General features: G+C 35.9%; 1 protein-coding gene across 2 annotated transcripts in view; it reads right to left on the reverse strand.

Moving 5' to 3' along the window:
- LOC124160581 (protein O-mannosyl-transferase TMTC4-like) overlaps nucleotides 1–20145 on the reverse strand; it is a 33282-nt gene extending 13137 nt beyond the window's left edge. The window contains exons 1-11 of one of the 2 annotated variants that reach the window (XM_046536465.1): nucleotides 19940–20145; nucleotides 19613–19845; nucleotides 19304–19535; nucleotides 16725–16908; nucleotides 15381–15587; nucleotides 14870–15145; nucleotides 12024–12235; nucleotides 9671–9851; nucleotides 5118–5326; nucleotides 1699–1806; nucleotides 961–1102 (exon numbers count right to left, since the gene is read on the reverse strand). In XM_046536465.1, the coding sequence (XP_046392421.1) occupies nucleotides 961–1102; nucleotides 1699–1806; nucleotides 5118–5326; nucleotides 9671–9851; nucleotides 12024–12235; nucleotides 14870–15145; nucleotides 15381–15587; nucleotides 16725–16908; nucleotides 19304–19535; nucleotides 19613–19736 (1875 nt within the window). In that variant the 5' untranslated portion in view covers nucleotides 19737–19845; nucleotides 19940–20145. Of the gene's footprint in view, nucleotides 1–960; nucleotides 1103–1698; nucleotides 1807–5117; nucleotides 5327–9670; nucleotides 9852–12023; nucleotides 12236–14869; nucleotides 15146–15380; nucleotides 15588–16724; nucleotides 16909–19303; nucleotides 19536–19612 lie in introns of both variants that reach the window. The other variant, XM_046536464.1, reaches the window with a different exon arrangement.
- Between the last annotated feature and the right edge of the window lie 1632 nt (nucleotides 20146–21777).

Genomic DNA, 21777 nt, shown 5'->3' on the forward strand with positions numbered 1-21777 from the left:
ATATTTTACGAATATAATTACTCAAAGCAGTATCATTTTCAACTCTGCCTACAGTCCATGTTGACCAATTTGAACCAATATGGTTCAAAGCTTTGATTTTACTGTCACAAATTCACAAGGTAAACGAAAAAATTCTAAAATGGCCTCAGTCCTTTTATCAAAGGTTGCTGCTACTGTGGAAATCCTAAGCAGACACGAAAAAAGGAAGGTCTGCTGATAATCTTGAGAAAACAACTAGACAACTTAATCTGCTACATCATGACACTTGATGGTATCACAAGGAAAATTTTGATGGACAGAGGAAGGAAAGAACAGAAAAAGAAGGCCATTTATAGATCCGATAAGATGGATATGAAACAGAAGAATTATATCAGTTTCAAAATATGTATTAGCTAATAGGAGATTTGAATGGAGAGGTGCATCAAACTAATCTTCAGATCGTTTGCTGCTGCTGATGATGTAAAATTCCCCAGATGTAAATTTGGGCCCATAAGCTTTCCCCTAATCTCAGTTATTAAGGCCTGTTTGCACTACAGATTGTGTCTGTTTTTCATGAACGATTTTTGTGGACTGGAACAGAATATGTACGAATGCATGAACCAAATTAGAACAGATTCTATTTTTTGTACATATATTTGCACATTTCGGTGGTAAAACGTGCATTTTCATGTTCATTCATGCATTCATACGTTTAGACATTAACTCATTGATATACCATGTAAAAAGGCCTTTACAGTGTGTATTCCACAAATCATTTCTTGAAAATCTATGGAATGAAGCAACATTTTAGTCAGTTAAGTGTACAGACTTAGGTATAAATATATCTTCAGTATTAAAAAAAAATGTGAGGTAAAATAACAATGTATAATCAATTGTGAAGAAGAAAATCTGGTGTATAGTTGTAATTAGTTAAGTATTTATATTTGTAATTAGTTAAGAGCAGATAAAAATGTGACATACAAGATTTCCTAGGTTGTAATAGCAATCAGCATAGCTTCGTCTGTGAGTCAGGGCTGTGAGGTAGCTTTGCTCTGCTTCTTCATATCTCTTTTGGGCAGCCAAAACTACCCCCAAATTCATCCAACCAGCAGCAAAGTCATGCCTGAAATAAGGTAGGAAATTGTTCTACTTGAGGCTCAAAATAAAAAACCAAGAGCATAAATGCTAAAATAAAAGAAGATGAGATCGATTCCATAGAAGACTCAACATAATGGAAGTGATAGAGAAAACAAACATTCATTGAAAACACTACTTAAAATTCCACAACAGTTCAGCATCTAGAACTATTTGAACCTGAGTGAAAATGAATGAGTGATACCAGACTTTGGGTACTTCATAGAATTCACTTTCAAAGTTTTCAGGTTTTTGAATTAAATTATTTTAATTTTATAATAATATGTAATAAAATAAATTTAAATGAAAAGTCATTAATGCTCAATTTGAGATATATTAGTTCATAATGTCATGACATTCACAATAAAACTTACATAATGAGAACAAATACACATATAAAATTTTAAAACAGGTTAAAAATATTTGACACATATTATAACAATCACATCAGAAGTCCTGCCCGTCAGGAGATGTTAATAATTGAACAAATGTAGGTCTACAAAAATTCAAATAAAATGATAATAATTCTATTAATATGCCATATAATGCATTTTGAATAAATGTGTGCTACAAAATGGAGCAAACCTTAATGAAACAGCCTTCCTAAGTAATACTTCTGCTTCCATCAGGCCTCCATTATCCTTCAGAAGATTAGCTAGGTTGTTCATAGCCTGGTCATATTCTGGATGCAGCCTTGAAGAAAACAGAGAGAACTATATAATTTCATGACAAAAATTATGCATCGAGTATGCATAAATTTGAAGACCAAACAAAGGATAGATTAGACCAAACGACAAAAAATTTAAAAGAGACAAAGAGGTTTCACGAAATGGGATACAATGGTGAAGATTTTGGGTGCTAACATATTTAGCAATTCATTTTTCACAGCAATGCAGAGCTGTGAAGACCCATGGTATCTCAATAATGCAAAAATGCATTGCTGACATGCAATTGGCATCATATTACATTGGGAACACTTGCTATGGGCCTTTGAAATTCAAGCTTGTACTGCATGGTGAGGAAAAACTCAAAGAATCACAATAAGAAACATATACATATTCAGTCGAGTGTCGATAATGCGGATGTTATCGAATCCTGTGCAGATTTTCACAAAGTACCAAAAAAAAATTGTTATTTGACACCATTAAGATAGAGAAACTTTCACAAAAGCAGTACATAATTAGAAATTCATTTTTATTAGAGCTGGGTCGAATAGCAGATTTCTCAAACTCGAATTCGAATATTAAATCATTGCTCGAATATTCGAATACCTCGAATACTAGAATTGCACAAAGCATATTATTTCTTTAAGCTTCTTATTTCTTACTAAGTTTCCATTTCCCTTGATGAATGTATAAATAAAAAGGTATGCAGTGGAACCTCGATCTATCGTTTTTCAGGGGGGGACGAAAAAAACGATAAATGCGGGAATGTTTGACTAGGTTGCCTATGCAGCAGGAAACCCAGGATTTTAGCGAGTAATTAAGATTTCCTTTAAAGGATTCAAATCGGAATTTAGCTGATTAATGGAATATTTTAATTTTATGGAAACAATTTGGGCTTATAGTTGATTCAACTAACATCTCTTTCAAATATTCTAAGGGGACACACCACCTCGCGAAAAAATGATTGCATGCCATCTCGGCTTTTACACTGCTACGATGGATTTCTGTCTGATATGATTTCTATCTGATATATATATTCTTATCTACCAAACTCCATTTCTGCGGCACGCCGATCTGATACTCGGCTTCATCCAACTTCTTATTTTCAACAGGTAGCTCGCTTTACCCTCACTCCTACTGTCAAGTGCTGGTGGACAATCCGAGGCGTTTTGCAAAATACACTCGCTTCTCCACCGGATTTCTTCAATTATTTTCAGTCCATCTTTGGAAGTTCTCACGAGATAAGCAGATGAATTCGAATTACTAGCGTGGAGAAACCAAATATACTGAGAAAATATCCCTTCGACTGTGACAATAGAGATTTATAGCATAACTCATAAATTGTAACTTGATGTATGTTTTCGAAAAAAAAATACGGCATCAGCTTCCGAGGAGCTCAGTTGCAAGGATATCGAGTTTCGCCAGAATGCTAAGTCTCCGTCGTATTGTGACCTTTATTTCTTTGCGTAAAATGCTTAAATAAACTCAGAAATACGTCGTGTTTGGTCTTATTATTTTTTAAATTACGCGCACATTACTAATATTTCAATCCAATAAAGGTGTAACATCAATTGATGAAAGTCATTCTTCGACACCTTTTGTGCTAATAGATGACTCATGCAGTGATTGACCTCCACAGATATGGGGAACTTCGAAACTGGTAGGAAAAAAAAGGTCAGTGGGGTAGAAAAGGGAGGGCCCGAAACACTTTTCTATTGTTCTCGTGTAACTTGGTATTTTTTCGAAGCTAAGGTCTTCGTAATATGATCCCTGTGCGAGCTGTGACCTTTTTTTTATTTTGAAGAAGAGGAAAGCCTCAGAGGGGGGAATAGTGCTGAATGGAGGGGGATACCGGATCTTGGGAAATGCACTAATGTAAGTATCACCTGCGCGAGCTGGGACCTTTTGTTTGATTTTGGAGAAGAGGAAAGCGTCAGAGTGGGTGAGGCGAGTGCTGAATGGAGGGGGATAGCGGATCGTGGGAAATGTCCTAAGGTTGCTATCCCACGGCACTGAGGTTCTCCTGGTGGGGGGAATCGGGGATTTTCGGATTTTTTCACCTGACCATTTTCGGTTCCCCTCGTCGAACTCTTTTCACCGCTCAAATCCACGAATTTGATGTAATTCGTCAACTTGCGTAAAACGGTGCTGCGAGCACTAAATGACTACAGTCCTCTACATTTTTCCGAGTCAACTACCAATGACGTGCGTGCGACAAGTGTATGACGCGAAATTCAAAGTATTCGAGGCGGTACTTTTCGCATAACTATTCGAGACCTCGAATATCGAATACTTTCTAGTATTCGAGTATTCGCGGATACTATTCGCACATCTCTAATTTTTATGTAAAGAGTACAACGTGAATTATTGTTAAATAATTTGAGTGGATAAAACTGATAATTGAAATGAACTTATTGTAGAAATGAACTACTATCATTTCTTGATGCATCGATTGAGGTGCCATTGATTAAATTTCTATAACATCTTGTGTTTAAATAGCATTTCGAAATTTAGGTAGAAGCCAACAGCAATTTTTTGCTGTTTACTTTCTTATTTTATTATTTTTTTTGGAAATTTTTCCTTTACAACAACAACACCCGATATGTAACAATGACGACCATGATTTCAAACAGTTTCAAAGCCAGGTATGCCAGCTGAGTCCACATGTTATGAACACCACTGAACACCATTCCAGGTGAGATATCATTTGAAAAAATTGGAGGAAAAATTCATGGCTTTTTCACATGGCCATGCATACGATTGGATTGCATTTTAATAGTGGGAAAGGTACTAAGTTTGAATATAACATGATGGATGAGGAAGGACTTCTTCAAGTCATTCCCATACTAGCTATTAAGTTGCTAATGAGCTTAGCATTAATTTTTTCTGCCACTATCATGCACATAGCCAGAAATTCACTTTGATGAGTGCTAGGGAGGTACACAAGTGTCCTACTTTTTTCCAATTTCCACAAATTGGAAAATCATTTATTTCATTATATAAGAATTAAAATTTGTTTGTATACTGCTCAGGTTTATAGTTGTCATTGTTTCTTAACAAAACAGCTGTAACCATCATTCTGGTGTTATATGGCATTTGTTTCAGAAATTCACCTAATTTTACAAAAAAAATTAACTTAGGGCATTGGCAGTAGAAGTTAATATGTATTATCCAATTTTATGAAAATATCGGATCTGGCCTCTGTACATACTGTGACTAATTTTTCAGAGGCAAATACAGGTTATTGGCAGTCTGGATTTAAGACATGGGCATTATTGACACTATAATGTAAAGCTATTCCTCTCTACACAATAAATACAGCCAAAAAATGATCATTACCTAATTGCTTCTCTGTAATGATAGAGAGCCAATGCACGATCTCCCCTATCGGCAGCATTCCTGGCAACATTGTAATGGACTTTGGCATTCAGTGGGCAAACAGCTAGTCCGGATATGAAGAGAGATTCTTCAGTACGCCACTGTGCACTTCTAACAACACTTCGTATGCCCAGCACCATCAACAAACACACATACATCACCAATAGCAGCTAAATTAGGGACAGAAAAAACAGACACCATCAAATATTGGCATTAATAACTTTTCAAGGCAACTGAAATACAATGTGTATTAGCCGTGCACCATAATTTAGTTAAACAGGTATAAAGGCTGTCAACAGCTGGGTAGAAGCTCCACTTAAGTTCAAGTATCTACATACTTGATTTTAAATGGAGTTTCATGATTGATTTATCAGAAAAAATATGTAATCCATTCTGTTTGCCCAATAACACAGAAAGTAAGGAAGTTCACAAAAAACCAACAGATAGAAAACAGCTGAAAAAATGAACAATTAAGCAAGAAACAAGGATGTGCTAAGAACATTGCCCTCTTCAGCTTTCCATGCCACTTGTATCAGAAAACTTAATTTGTGAAATTCACACTGTTTCAGACATTTTCCTGTGTTAGCACCCAGATCAGAAATGATGCCAAATTCTCTTAATTTATGCAACTACCCAGGCATGATTTCACACTGTTAATTTTCTAAAGATTTTAAAGAGGCTGAATGACGAACTGCTAAGGATCAAGAAAACCACCTTAAAGTTGGTAGTAAAATAATATGTATTCCCATTGTTGATATCTCAAAGAGTTAGCATATTGAGGACTGGGAAAAAATACAATTTTTGCCAAAAAATGTCGGATTGGACAGCATTTTTGCAACAATTAACCTATAAAGCCGCAAAAAATGCTAAATAATAAATCTATGATAAATTTAATAGCTTACTTAAGACACAAAAAACCATGTTTGTCACATCCATTATTTAGGAATATTAAAGTAAAAGCTAAATGTCCTTCCGGAGTAAATACGTAATGTCTGCCATTTTTAATTTTTCCCTGGAGGATTGATGCCACTGATTTGAAATAATTCACATTTTCTAATGTTAAACATAGTGATTCATGGAAATACAGAGTTTAAAGAAAATGGGGGGCTAAAGGTTGACGAAATGGAGTGTTAGTCTTTAGAAAATTGTAATGTTTGGAGACATTCAAAGATTGTTTAATTTTTATCATGTAAACAAATTACTAGCGGAATACACTAGAAAACATCGTAGGCATAAACAATCATAATTCCCATCATCAATATTTCAAAGGAAAATTGAATACAATATCAAGTATTGAAAAATATACAATTTTTTTCTGATACACTTAGGATCGGATGGCTTTTTTGCAACAATGAACAGAAAAACAAACCACTCAAAAAATTACAAGAAAATTCATTCTAACCACATTCATGAGCTTTCATAATTTAATACAAACATCCTTATGGAATGCATAGTTCGGGAGTATTATAATACAATCCGAAAGCCCATCCTGAAAAAGTGCTAAATTTGCACCATCTTAACGTCATAACTACGGCGGGAGCCAAACACTTCTGGTTTTCGGAAATTTCCTCTGCATCATTTCTGGTCTTCCATGTGGGTGCCAAATTTCAGCTCTCCAGCTATTCTGGAAGTGGTTGGGAATAGAAGGGATTACACTACAAAATATTTTGTCTGATTTATAAAGCAATGGGTGTAAGAAAGGCTCTCACCAAATTTTACCATTAAGCGCAGAATAATTTCGCCAGTAGAGCAGTTTGAAGTTTTAACTTGAATTCCGCGCCAAAAACGTATTTCTCGGGCGATGCCATGTTGATGACGTGTGAACCTCATGATATCTACATTGCTTGCATAAGGAGTGCATTGTCGTATACGTTATTTCGAGTATAAGTAAATACTAGATAAAATGGATAATTTAAAATGAGTGGCAGGAAATCTTATGTATATTGTTGTGTGCCGAGATGTGAATTTACCTCTTGTTAAACGCCAAAAAAGTATTTTTTATGGTGCCAAACGACCCAGACCAGGGAAGGCGGTGGTGTGACACTGCACGGAGACTACATATTCCTTCAGAAATAGGCTGTTATAGAATGTGTGAGGGCCATTTTAATGTAAATCTCTTCTGCTTCTCAAAGAGATTTAGTTTCCATTACTCCTTTTGTTGTCTTTGACCACACATCGCAAAAATTTCGTATGTGCTTAAATATATACGCACTCAGCGGGAAATTTTACTTTTTAATTGCAAATATATCATTCTGCTTCAATTTATGTTGGATATAATGATTATTTCGTGTGCATTTACTGCATATTTGCCCTGGTGTTCACTCTATCTTGCGCATTAAAAGCCAACCTTTGCAACGGAAAGGGTCTTTGACGTTAACATGGTGATGTACCAAATAGTAAAAACTAATACATGATAATCTCAAATTTGTACTCCAGGAACACTACCATATCGAATTACTCACAATAAACAGAAATAAGCACATTTGACTCCCGGTGCCGCCATGTCCATAAATAGAAGAACAAAAAGTTAATAATAAACGCAGATAACTTTGCAAATCTTACAACAAAACAGAGAAACCGGAGGCAAATACTTACTGAATGAATACTAGCAAATAGTTTGAACTATCATCAATCGAAAAAGAATAATTGACAAATAATAAATTATGTGTGACTCCTTTCGCCGGACTTCAAACTGTACGTAAATGCTAACGACAGGATTTTATCCACCATTTTTCTCTTAATTTTAAAAATTCGCATCGGCAATAATAAAAGCATAATATCAAATACAGCAAAATCGCGATTATAAAAAGCCTGTTAATAAGCAGGAAAAGGAGCTGACAAAAAATTATGAGAGACACTCCCGACTCCTCAATCTTCACTATTCGAGCTCAAAGCGTTGCTCACTAGGCCACCGCCGCGGCGACCCTGGTCACGGCCGTCATGTCATATGACAAAAATCATATAATAATTACTTTAACCACTAAGGGTAAAAACCGGTGTAAGTATGCTGTAAATGCTCACTAACTAATCATTACACCCTACATAAATAGAAGCAGAATGATAAATTTGCAGTATAAAATAATTTGTCCCTTTGTGTGCATGTGGAATGTCATCCAGCGGAATGTCATCGGAATGCAGCAGATAACTACGAAAGGAGTATAGGATACTAAATTTCCTTGAGAAGCAGAAGTGGTGCCACAAACTTTGTCCTAAAACTTTTGAAAGTGACTGTACGTGTAACTCTGATGTAAATATAAGTGAACTTAGGGATATTTTCATGTAAAAATCCCAATCACAAGTTACTCTTTCATTTTGATGACAATTGTTTACCATTTTTCATAGTACGAAACTGACTTGAACATTTATCAGGAACATAGGTGGACCAAAGCGAGACATCTGCTTAAAAAAAATGCTGTTCCAACAAAATTTGAATGCTAATTCTACAAGAAACTAAGAGAACCCCGAATTTCCTCCTTTCATTGGGTAAGAAAACAGCTAGTGTTATAGCACATTTGTTCATTTACTTCACAATTTACATCTGGAAACTAAAAACCAGTAGATAATAAGTAAAGGATTTTGTGATGGTAAGTCCACAAATTAAAACATCCACGATAATTTCCGTGATTACTGTCTCTTTCAAAAGTGTAAACATTTCATCTTAAGAAGTTTCATTTCAATGAAATGATTCTTTTTTAAACAAAAAATTGTCCAGAGTCCCTGTTAATAATGTCAGTACACTTCTGGTATCTGCCAGAACAAAATTAACATTGTGTTTCGCCATGACGATAAACTTTTGACCACTATTTCCACGAACGCAGAGTGTTTACGGCTTCTTCAAGCATTACTCTCACGACATTCATGAGGTTCATACGTCACGTGGCGTCAGCCAATAGAAATACGTTTCGCGCCGTGGGCGTGGCCGAAGCTCCTAGCGGACTTTCAAAGCTACTTATCTCGGTTAAAAATCGAATTTGAGCTCTAAAATTTGGCGTGTGTGTTTTTCATTCATACCTTTTTGGTTTTAAATAACGAAAACCAATTTTTAATTTTGAGTGTTCCCTCCTATTTATATACCTGAGTGAGTCACAGGTACCACTGTAGATATAAGAGAGGATTAATGACTAATCGTGCAGCCATTGGTTCTTTGCGTCATTATGCCAACTTGCAAATAACATAAAAAATTAGTAAACATACTCCAATATATTGAAATGATCTTCAAAGCAGACCAAATATGATGACGGTGATGTAATCTTCAAATTCCTCTGAGCGTCAATCATCCCATTTCTTCTAAACACTGGATTGATTTTCATAAGCATACCACAAAAGTAAGCAAACACACCGTTACATACTTATACTTTATTTCTCCGAATATTGATGGTAAACTTTGTTGAGTGGTTGCATGAGAAATTAATCCAAAAATCATTAGTCACAAAGAAAGCCAGACACGCAGAAAACAAAAGGCAAGAACAAAGGGTAGGTTATTTGTAACGACACATTAGCCGGGGCATACTCACATTTCTTTGAGAGGGAGACACATTGCTGGACAAATGGCAAAGCCCAAGGACAACAATTATGCAATATCCAGCGGAGGGAATGTACAAAACACGTTCAGCAACAACAAACCCAACTCTGAAGAACAGGTTGGATGCAGGCAGGAAAGGAACCGACAAAAGTGCCAAACCCATGGCTAGGACTCTGAAAATATGTATATAATTTTATGGATTCAGTTCAAGATGAGACACTTACAACATCCAATGGATGATGGTAATGAAATGGTTCATTTTAAACCACATGAGCCATCTCTGAAAAGTTGGCAGCCAAACATATCTTATAAAAAGTACTCTTTACTATTGAAATTTAGTAGAATTTTAGTTTTTCCAATTTTTTAGTACAATTGAAATGTTACTTTGCAATTAACTTATAAGTGCATTTTACCTTCAGCATTTCCAAATTTAATAAATTCTATGATCAGACCAACATGAGAAGAAATATGTGAAGCTACAGCAATCATATGTCATAGACTCACTTAGCTCGATGGGGGGGCTCTGCCCCTCAAGACCCCTCGAAAAAGGCCTGTGGCCTGTATGGTCACTGTGGGAGGTCTTACACTTTTTGCTTGCCACTTGTTACTAAAGGATCATTTACTTTTAAGTTGGCTAGCTTAGGTATAAGCAATAAATCCACTTTCACGGAAAATGAGCAAATGGTACATAGGCTAAAATATGAAAATAAATATTTATAGAAGGGAAACGTTTTTCTGAGGGGCTAAAAAAGTAAAATAAATTTCTACGAGTCTGACAGAGTCTCTAAATTATTCAATTCAAACACAAAAAACGTTGGGACCATGTTCCACTGTAACACCCAATTCATACGTAATATCATAACATAGCGACTTTCCGTACTACAATGAAAAACATGTTTATTAATTATTTTACACATAACTCAACCATATTCTTGATATATGAATAAGATGTGACAGATGTTTCCCTTTGTAAGCATTAGAGAGAGATGGTACACACAATAGAATTACGTAGGAACTGAATATCCATATCTAGTGCAAAAGTGCCAGATGGAGTTCCTTAGCATGAATTGGGGCTAGTATGACGAATTTTATCGAAATATTATTTGCCATGATTGCGAATGATTTCACTTCAGAAATACCTCTATTTAAAGTTTTAATGAATCGGGATACACAAATACCTCAACTCACAAATATAAAGCTTTAATATCAAACGCAATGCGCAATAAATCTGGCGAGTAGCAGATGACAGCCTTTAGTGAACAAGACATTGTGAATGTCAAGATTTCGATAATGTTTACAGTTGAATAACTTAGTCAATCAAGGAAACGTGATTTCTGCAAGACAAATAATTGAATAAAAAATACCTTCAATTGCATTTATCCTCCATATTTTATTATTCACCACCTTTGATGCATCAGCTCACGGGTAACATTGCACATTAAAAAGGACATTAACGGAAAAAAGAATGTAAACAAAAATAAAAAGTAGTTATCGCCATCACAAAAAATAAAAATAAAATCATTTTTACCTACCTATATTTTATGGAAGTCTTGTTTAAAAGTCTTTCTACTACAATCGTGTATCACCAACAAGACACGAACTACAGTCAACAGCAGGAATCATCTTTTTAAAATGGCATTATGTGCACTTGTTAACTATGAAATTAATAACAACCACACTTTTGATGTAATATACCAAAAACAATAGGTAAGTAATTTCCTACTTTATATTTCTCCGCTTTTCATTTGAATGAGCTTTGATGTAAACAAATGTTTGTTCATGTGGAAAGAAGACGTAAAGACATAGACATTTCAAAAATTACTCTCTAAATTTCCTACCTTATCTTTATAATTTTTTTGTTTTAATTCCTTTATCTTCTTATCCAATTTCGATTCTTTGGCTTGCATAAACAAAGGTGTTGCTATGATTATTTGTTTCTATGATCGCTGTGTCACCATTGGATTTTGGTGGCCATTTTTTAAAAACTAATCCCCACCCTCAATTTTAATTGAATAGACAGATAAATAATTGGAAATTTATTGTTTTCATAATTTTTCCTGGGGTTTCAGACAATTTTAGAGGGGTGTCAGTCTTCATAAGACTTTTTGTCGTATCTTGTCTCATTCACCCCAAACATTTGTATGAGTGAATGAATGAGTGAGTGGTCATTAAGGGGCTTTATAGCATATAGATAAATTAATGCATCAAAGCAATGCACAAGAGTACTTGAGTGCAGTCCCTAGGACTCTTTACTCTCTAGGAATGAAATGTATCTTAAAAATTTTATAATCTAAGAGTGATGGGAAAAGTAAGAGTAAGAAAAGTGAAAAAAAGAAGCGGCTTGCCTGTTGGAATGTGAGGGCTGAGGATGGAGGAATGCCTGAGCTCCGAGGACAACCATAATGAAGCAGAAAATGGGAAGAGCGACCAAGGCCCGAGGGTCCGACGTGGGAGATGAGATCAGGGGAATGGAGCCCATGGACCAGTCAAAACACAACCATTCTGGGCAGAGCAACAGCCAAGCATTCAATGCCCACACATATCCGTGAGTAAGTACCTGGAGGAAGAGAAAGGACAAAGATTCAGCATTGACGAACACCAGGTACAGACATCATGAAGAAGATTTGCTAAAAAAGTATAAATCCATTCAAAACGCCAAGCATAAGTCAGTTTAAGTTATCAAAATAGTACACATAATCTTTTGTCAACATTTTCAAATCATCAGCTAGACTCCCTGGCCCCCAAAACTCTTCAACTCCCAGCATGTAAACTTAGGTAAAATATTGTTTTGACCTGCTATTTTGGCAATGCATAATATACAGCCCTCATATACCAGGGCTGGCAAAGTGACTTCTGCGATTAAAGAGAAGCCAAAATGGAACGATAGTTGGTACAGTAACAAGCCACTACATATTGGGTGATTAGACTAACAATTTCTGAGATTTGCTGAAACAGCAAAATGCAGATGGTGAGAGGAACATGATAAAACAACAATTCATCTTTTATGCCAGTATCCATCATGCAGACCTGAATTACACACCTACACTCAGCATTTTTGGATCCCAAAGATGTTAGGAATTTACTCGCAGATGACCTATTGACCTTTAGCGAGGACATGGGGCTTTACGGGTAACCAATGGATGGCACAATAGATTTTTCAGGTAACTCTTCATATCATCCTATCTAAACTAATCGTAACTTAGCCTTTAATACGTAATACTACGAAATCATTTTTGCCACTCTCATTCTCTCAGATTACCCTTATAGTCCAGGAAATGAAGCACTTTGGCTAGTAATTTTTTCAAACTCCATCAATTTGTTTGAAATTTTGGCAGTAAATAATCATTTTATTTTATTCTCAAACCACCGGATACAGCTCTTATAGGTCATTTTATACCGGGGTACTCAACAAATGTAACAATTAAACGTACACAAACAACCATGCCCTGGACCAGTGAAACCTACCCAGGCAGGACTCGAACCCGTGACCTCTTGTTTGGCAGGCGAGGACGTTACCCCGTCGCCGCCACCGAGGGCAGCAAAAATTATAACCATAAAATTTTTCATAAAATATAAAATTTTTAAATTAAATTTTGACTATAGGAATTGATGGAGAAGGCAATTCTAAGAAAAAATATTCTTTACATTTTATTCGTAAAATTAATATTTTTCGAGTTGTTCACAATTGAAAGTAACAGTTTTTTGATTAAAACTTAATGTTTTTAATAATTCATTTTGCATATAATTTGAAAAAAAATGCACTTAATAAAAAACTGCAAAATACATAGTTGTAACTTATAATAAACCAATTAAATATCTTCTTTTATATTTCCTCTATCACTGATGTGGACTGAGCTAGTGCTTTTTAATGGTTAGCTTATATTTGAGAGTTTCAATGCCAAATAGTTGGAAAAATATGCATTTCTCAAGGAACAATTATAAGGCTATTTTTAAAGTATATACCTTTCTTCAAAAACAATAAAAAAATAAGTAACATGACATTTGAGCGAGTCACAATAAAAATAAGGCCAACCCTTGCTGTTTACTCCGAAAAAAAAACAGTGAAAATTCACCATCCTAAAAAAATGATAGCAGTTCAATGATAAAAAAACAGCAGTTCTCTTTTTTTAAAAGTATTATCAATGGATCATAGAAGTTTGAATAGTTAAAAATGCTTAATTTAGAAGAAATTGGAGCTGAAAGTGAAAAAACTGTTTTTTAACAATTTAGTAAAAAATGCCATTTTTCAAAATATGTAACTCCAAAAATAATGGGAATACGAAAAAAATGATTGAGTATCGAATTACAAAAATATATTCTGAAGCAGAATGAGTTGCTACGTTTAGTGGATATAATAGTTATACCCTTTTTCCGAACTGATGGTGGCTGGGTGGAAAATAGTAAGTAGCCAATCAGAAGCGTTGCCCCTTCCACCTCTCCCTTCCCCTCCATCCCCTTCCCTTTTCCGCTCCGCTCCCCTCCATCCGGCTGACCGGCGTTGCCAGCCTTGAGAATAACGGTACTTTCGGGGGCTGCGGAAGATTCTCGGACGAACGCTGAGCTATTCAATTTGGCAACACTGCTAGCTGGAGAGCGATCTGCACTGCACGGAGTTTGGAGAAAGACTGCGGGCTCCTACACACTTTCTACTATCGCTCTCCTGTGATTGGCTAGAAGAATGGGTGGGTTTCGAGCACGCTCAAGGTCAGCCGCCATCAGTTCAGAAAAATGGTATAGTTGATTTTGTTCATAACAAATTTGTAAAAAATATTTCCTTGAATTTCGGCTAGTAACTTGACTTTTCCAAGTTTATATTCCTAATCCAGTTGTTGGCAGACTGTTCTTATTATGAAGTTGAAACTTGCCGGAAACGTTTATTGTACATTTTTTTCTATAATTTGTTCTTAACTCAGTTTCAACGTTGTTATTTGTTTACATATATTTTGGACGAAAAATCTGGAATTTTGCAAGGTAAAAAGCAATCGCCTGCTCACTTTCGTATTTCACTATATATGTATGTATACATATATGCTGCACATGAAATTTGGAGAAAACTATAAATTACAAGCCCTGGAATTTAAATAATAAAATAACTCTGAACTTCAAGCCCTGGAACTAAAAAATACTAAAATCATTATTATGGGTGCCTTGTATAAAAGAATTGAGCATGTATGAGCTCAGAGGTACTTGCCTGAGTCACAAAGCTATCTGAGAATGAGGCAGGGTTGTCAACAGGGTGGAAAACAGGTGGAGATGATGCCATGACTTTCCATCGAAGAGTCAGCAACCCAATGCCGGTGATTAGGAGCATCAGGTGACGGACAAGGATTGGATGCCATCTTTGTATTTTCCGAAGAGGATTTTTTCTTGAGTGCACGGAGCCATTTTTTCCTTTGTGGTTCTTTTCCAATACAGAGGCAAGATCTAGCTGACTAGCACCTATCACATCATACACACTGCATAATCCCTAAAAGAATGATTCACCACGAATGAAACAACACGAATGTAATGCAAATAACATCTATTTAAAATACTTACTAAAACCATAATGAAATAATACGATTTTGCGATACCGGAGTTGATAATCTTTTAAAATCAATCTGATTTAAATCATCATTTGAACTGTGTAACAGTATAAAAATTTGGTACTAGAAATATAAAATTAGGCATAAAAATAATTATGCATTAAAGATCTTACTCACAATCACAGTAATTCCTTGTTCCTTGCAGAACATAGACACAGAGCAAAGAAACATGCTGATAAACAGCCAAACATTAGATATTGAGCCATCTGGTACTGCTTGTCCAGGAGAACATGAAGATTTGTCGACAGCTTGACAGTATGCCAGGAAGGAAAGAAGAAAGAACAGCGCACAGAGGAGATCAGCTCTGCCAACAATGCCGGCCACCTGCAAGACAAACAGCAGTTAACAGCAGCTTTTCTGCAACTACATCATTAAAAACGACAACTAAATTCTTTTGTGAATATGTTTCTTATTTTTTAAGGAATACACAAGACTAGCTATGTCTATTTGGTTCTTCTTTTAAAGCCTCTTCAAGAAATTTACAAGAGAGAAATTGATTCCAATTTCTCCCGTGATTGAAACTAAGAACTAAAAAATAACTGTAATTAAAGGGATCATTTGTATTTCTGCCAAACATGCTTGTGGGAATGCATATAAATATGAGAGTTTACATGACATGATGCATTTCCTAAGTGAAGCACAATGTTTGTACCTGATTTAACTCCCTTCAAGGCTACATTATTATTTACAGGAATGTTGTTTCCTGAAACTGAGCATGAACCTTTATTTGCCCAAGAATGCATAATTATGCACAACTACAGCAACAGCCCTTCATAAAGAGCTTAAACAGATAGAACAATAATGCATTGAAAGAGTCTGAAACATGATGAGTTAGAAGCAAGTTGGAATGGACCTTTGATTCACAAGGGACTGGTTACATGAAAAATTGACTTAAAGACATACATGTACAATTCTATGAATGATATTACCTAACTGAATGGAACTATAGATTACATTAACCAACTTACAATACTGGATCACAGTGCACTAAGTAACCACTGACATTTTGAGCTGCATAATCAGACTATTTTTTGTTCTTTTATTCATGTCTCAATAGCCCCATCAATTTCTCTAAAAGACTCAAACGAAAGGCATTCGAATAGGAGGACTTTACCTTACTAGCATGGCATTTGGCATGAGCAAGAGACCTTCTAACCAATGAGATCATTGGCCCATATTAACTGGCATCTGATTTTTGTGAGTTGAAGACGGATGGTGAATATTCAGCAATTATTCATGTATTCCCAGACATGGAGTAGTAGACTAGTATAAAGTAACCGACAACATTGGTATCAGACAGTCCAGACGATGAAGAGAATTCTTTTTTTTTGGAAAAATCAATGAATATGTAATATCTTGAGGCTTGAGAGTGGATCGCAATTCATAGTAACCAGGGGAAAAGTCTCATCTCAAATCTTCACGAGAATATTTACAATGCAACCAATGATAACAAGTACTCACAGCTTCAGCGTGGATGGGGTGGACAGCAAATAGGAGGGCTGCAAGGAGTGAAGCGCGAGGGCATGGAGTGAGGAAGAGTCGCTCCAGAGTGGGCAGCATTAGCACACTGATGATGGCATGCAGGAGGACGTTAATCAGGTGAAATCCATACGGCCACAGGCCCCCACTCATCCAATAGTTCCACCTGATGGTGCAGACACATGCAATGCTCAGGTCATCACACACACACAAACACATGTAGGGGGACATTAGTTTCATGACAGGTATATTAGTATTATATCAAAAATGAGTCCATACATCCACACTTGTTAGTTTGACAAAATGGGTCTCATGGCAAGAGTAAAATAGGTAGTCATGTTGGCATGCTTGCACAACCCGATCAAGTTAAATCGACTCACATAATTGGGTAGTTTCCTTCATCAAAGAAAACGAAAGGCATAGATTGCGATTCGTTACCCACCATTATCGTATTCACAATAAAAAAATTATTTGGTTTTAGTAATCCCATTATAGACGAATGGCAACGGTCAATTTTAACCGCATTTGAAAAAGGCCAGATTGGCACCCATGCGATGCCACTCCACGTGACAACACAGGGACCTAATTTCTATACGAGTAGATAGGAGTTTTACATTGTCTGAGATTACCAATGCATGCATGAGGCACAGAGCTCAGGGAAACATGTCTTAATAATCTACTATTAAAACTGGCTAAGGTCGGAAAGTTTCCTTGGTTTGATAAGGTATTAATAATCCTTATTTTACCCAAGCGCTACCAGCTAGCAGGGTACTCTGCTACCTACTAGCATCCAGCGTCGTATCAGCGCTCAAAGCCTCGCCCCAAGGTCAACTCACTTGCAGCACCGGGAACCAGAACGACGTCACACAGGGTTTTTCCCAGCATTCATACTTAGCCGTTGCGTTTTCGCGCGCTTGAAAATTTTCACTTTTCATTTAATCAGAAAAATAGATATCGTCAATTAAAAATCTAAAAACAAGAAATACGTACTCCAGGAGTAATAACCTTTCGTTTCAGGCAATAAAAAAATAATAGGAAACCACCATATTAATGGATGCCCCAAAGTCCATACATCTGCAGTAGTTGGTCAGGCAAAATGGGTCTTTTGGCTAGAGTAAAATAGTCATGTTGCAACCCGATTAAGTCAAATCGACTATCAGTTGTCACTGAATGTATTTAAATAAAATTCACAGAACGACTGTGGAGGCATCCATTACTTACGTCAGGTAATTTTGGCAATTTTCCGACCCCACCTACCTCCTTAGTAAGATATTCTGAGATTTGGCTCGACGCCTCATTCCTTTCCTCTAATCTAACGTGAGATCAAAATGCGTATTTTCAGTGTAATTACATTAATCTATGCTTCATTGAGTTGGTTTTATAAAAAAAATTGATTGAATATTTTTATTCAAGATTATTTAAGTTAGTTCGACAACATGGGTCCTAAGGCACAATTCACTCAACGACTTTGGAAAAATGAATGAACGTCTGGCCAGTACTGACTTTTGAAAGTGATAGTACATATTTTTCGCAAGCAGTAGAAAGATGCAAAGGAAATTTTACTAAAATTGAACAATGGACATAAGGCTGTATTGTCAATACGCTAAGCTGCTTATATCTGTTATTCTGCAAGACTTTTTGTAGGTTATGTTAAACATAAATCATACGTATTAGATTAGTATGGGGATTAGAATACAGAGACATGTTTGATGATAAATATAAATTATTTAAAAAGGATTATTCACACAAAAAACTCACATGAAATCACAATTGGTGCCAAAACTTGAGAAGCTTACTTAACAATGAAGACAATGTTATTGAAAATACATATTAGTTGTTTCACTAAACAATGATTTGTATAAATAGCTGAGTTACTTATATTAGTGACAAGTTCAATCTGTAATACCGAGCAATACAAATATAGGTGCATTGATGTATCATGGAAAGATTAGCAGGAATTGGCAGGAAGGTTATAGTTGGTACATTACTTCAATCCATCATGAGTTCCAAGAAGAAAGAAATACCACAATTTTTCATCTCAAAATAGATTTTAAGAAATTAAATACAGGACCGAAATTGGAAACACCATTAAAATATTTACGACAGCCTTTCTCATCACTAGCTCACAAATAAATAGAAAGAAAAAAGTTGGTCATTTATTTAGTCTAAAAGGAACATTAATGATACAAATTTAAGGTGTAAACACCTACAATAATAAACAAAAAACCATAATTAACTCTACATATAAGCGGCAGGGACAGAGCAAATCAACGCATATTTCACCGAAATCTCGCAAAACAAGGCATGCAAAATTATTTGAGGTAAATTCACATGTTAATCCACACTATAGTCGAAAAAAACTATTCACTTTGAAGAACAAAGAGCGTGTCATATACTGAATTAACAAGCATTATTCCTCATAGAACCATTTTATAATAAATAACAGGAATCAAAACATAACTCTAAAATCCTGAAAAGTGCAAACACACCATTCTTTTCTCGTGTGCATAGTCACTCCTGGGTGTTGAAGTAAAGTCAATGAAAATGACATGGATAATTACCTGAATGTTAGCACAGTAAGTGGGCGATAAGATTTATGGCTGCTATTAGACTTCAGAGGGGTGCCCCAAAAATCGTTCTGAAAAACGTTCCAGAGAGGAGCCTCTGGCAGGACGTCCTTGTTCTTCACTATTGCCTCAGAGTCGTCAAAAACAAAATTTCCGTCTAATGAATTGAAGTAAGTTAAAAATGCAGCCACCGCAACTATTATAACAGCAAATGGCCTGGATATGGCTGAAATTAAAAATAATACTCAATAAATCCCAAGATATTTCATAATCTCTTCAAGAAGAAGAAAAAACATCACTTACATGGCAGCGGTAGTGAAGAATCCCAAGCGTTACTTTCATTTTGACAGATGGGAGGAGTACCAGACACGCTTGTCCGGATTCCATTAGAATGTTTTCCATTTCGCGAATGACTCCTTAAATTCATCTTACACCCACTTGTGAGCAGAAGTGCTATCCAAAACAGAATAGTAAACTGTGCCCTAGAATTTATCTAACATAGAAATATCAAAAGATCTCTTGCGATGAATCCGCTCCTGGAAGTGTCATAGTACTCGCACACAATAAATAAAGGCTATAAAAATACCAGAATTAACACAACAATAAATATGTGCAGAAAAACATCACTACCCTCTAGAACTGCTGGCTGAATTAACATCTGAGCCTAGCCAACACATACTCAAAATAATACAAAAAAGCTTCCTCGCCTACATAAAACCTAATTAAGGGCATAACTTAGCAGATTTCCCACACTGAACACTCAACAATCCATTACAGTACGTACTACAACGATCTTAGAAATGTACTGCAATTGGTAAACATTACATTGTGCGCTTACCCATATCTTAACTCATTTGTTTTCAGGCGAGAAAATGAGCGGGCATTTTCGTAGCTTTAAACAAGTAAAAGTGAAAGACAACCAAGTGAAACTCTTAGTGGGTAATTTTGAAGAAGCATAACCCAAGGAATGGGAGAAAGTTATAAAATTGAATGTAAGGGAGGAAGTTAAATCCATCTTTCACCTTTAATTTGCCATAAAACAAAAAAATCATATTTTCCACGAATTACAGTAAAACTTCAAGCCCACTCATATCATTCAAGAACTGTTCACTTATGAATCTTTAATAGCCCATTAATTGCTGAGAAAATTTTTCTAAAAGCAATTCAATTTTTTTTAACTTTGTCACTCCCCAGCTGTGTGGGGGTTAAAATTCCATTATTACAGGATTTCTCAAACAGGGCTGCAGAGAGCCAAACAGGCTTGCGGACCGCAGCGCTAAGGGCTGCCTGCTTTTGAATGAAAAATTTCCCCATATCCATTTAGTTTCCTTTTGTAGATAATATTCATACAAATTATATTTATGAACTTCATATGTAGATAAAATATCTCTAAAATGTATTTCAACCAATGATGTATCCCGTCGGTAACATTCTTTTGATTTTAACCTAAGTGATTTTCTCAAGAATTCCCTGAACTTGGTCCCGGGTAATAAAAATAATATGGGTATAGAAAGTACAAAAACTCTTTGAGGGATAATCGCTATATATTTATTCTACCGGTAACCAGTTACTGGGTAACGATGGCACATCGTAATTTGACCGTCGACTCCTTGACTCCTTCTCGGGCTAAAATCCTCAGTGGCCTCAGATTCTCCCACTGAAAATTGCTGCTGCTCATTAGCTTTTCTGAAGAAAGAAAAAACGCAAAAGAAGTTTGTCTATTTCCTTCCCATAAATGGTTGCCACAGTCAGGGGTGGTCTGGCCAAGTCGGCTGGTCGGCTATCGCCGAGGGAGGGCCCTCACAACGCTCGCGTCTAACGCGAAGCGTATATAAAAGGTGTAATAAAATAAAACTCAGATTACTTGAAGCAATGTTTTTTTTTGCATTTAGATAACAATTCGTTTTCATTAGTTGCTTTATTCGCAACACAATATTGTATAATAAAATAAAGGTGTCAGAAGATATAAAAACTTATGCTTTTTGAATGGATTTTCGACAAGGTTATTTTAGGTTTTTTTTTAGATTTCAGAGCAGTTTCAAGGAATGAATTCACTAAATAGATCATGGAAGCATTATAAGTTATCAAACTTTATAAGCTGTGGTAATTTTCACTTTTCATAATAAATTGCCATTTTTATTTACATTTTTCTAGTTTTTAAGAGCCAGAATAGTGTCATAATCCATTTCCGGGGGTTTACTTTCCTAACATTTTCAGGGAGAGGACCCCCGATTCCCCCCCGGTAAGGATGGCCCCATCGTGAGCCCAAGCCGAGGGCCCTCAATCACACAAGACCACCCCTGGCTACAGTTAACCGAAAAATCGGTTTTATAGTGGTTATTCCCCGATTCATTGGCATTGAGTGCTATTTCTTTATTCATGAACTACCTTTTGTCAAAATAAGTTCTAAATACAAATCGTTTCCTTCCATATTTCTTGAATTCTTCCGGAATAGGGTAGTTTCCTTC

Source organism: Ischnura elegans, chromosome 6 (assembly GCF_921293095.1).
Source record: "Ischnura elegans chromosome 6, ioIscEleg1.1, whole genome shotgun sequence".
In the NCBI taxonomy this organism is placed as follows: domain Eukaryota; kingdom Metazoa; phylum Arthropoda; class Insecta; order Odonata; family Coenagrionidae; genus Ischnura; species Ischnura elegans.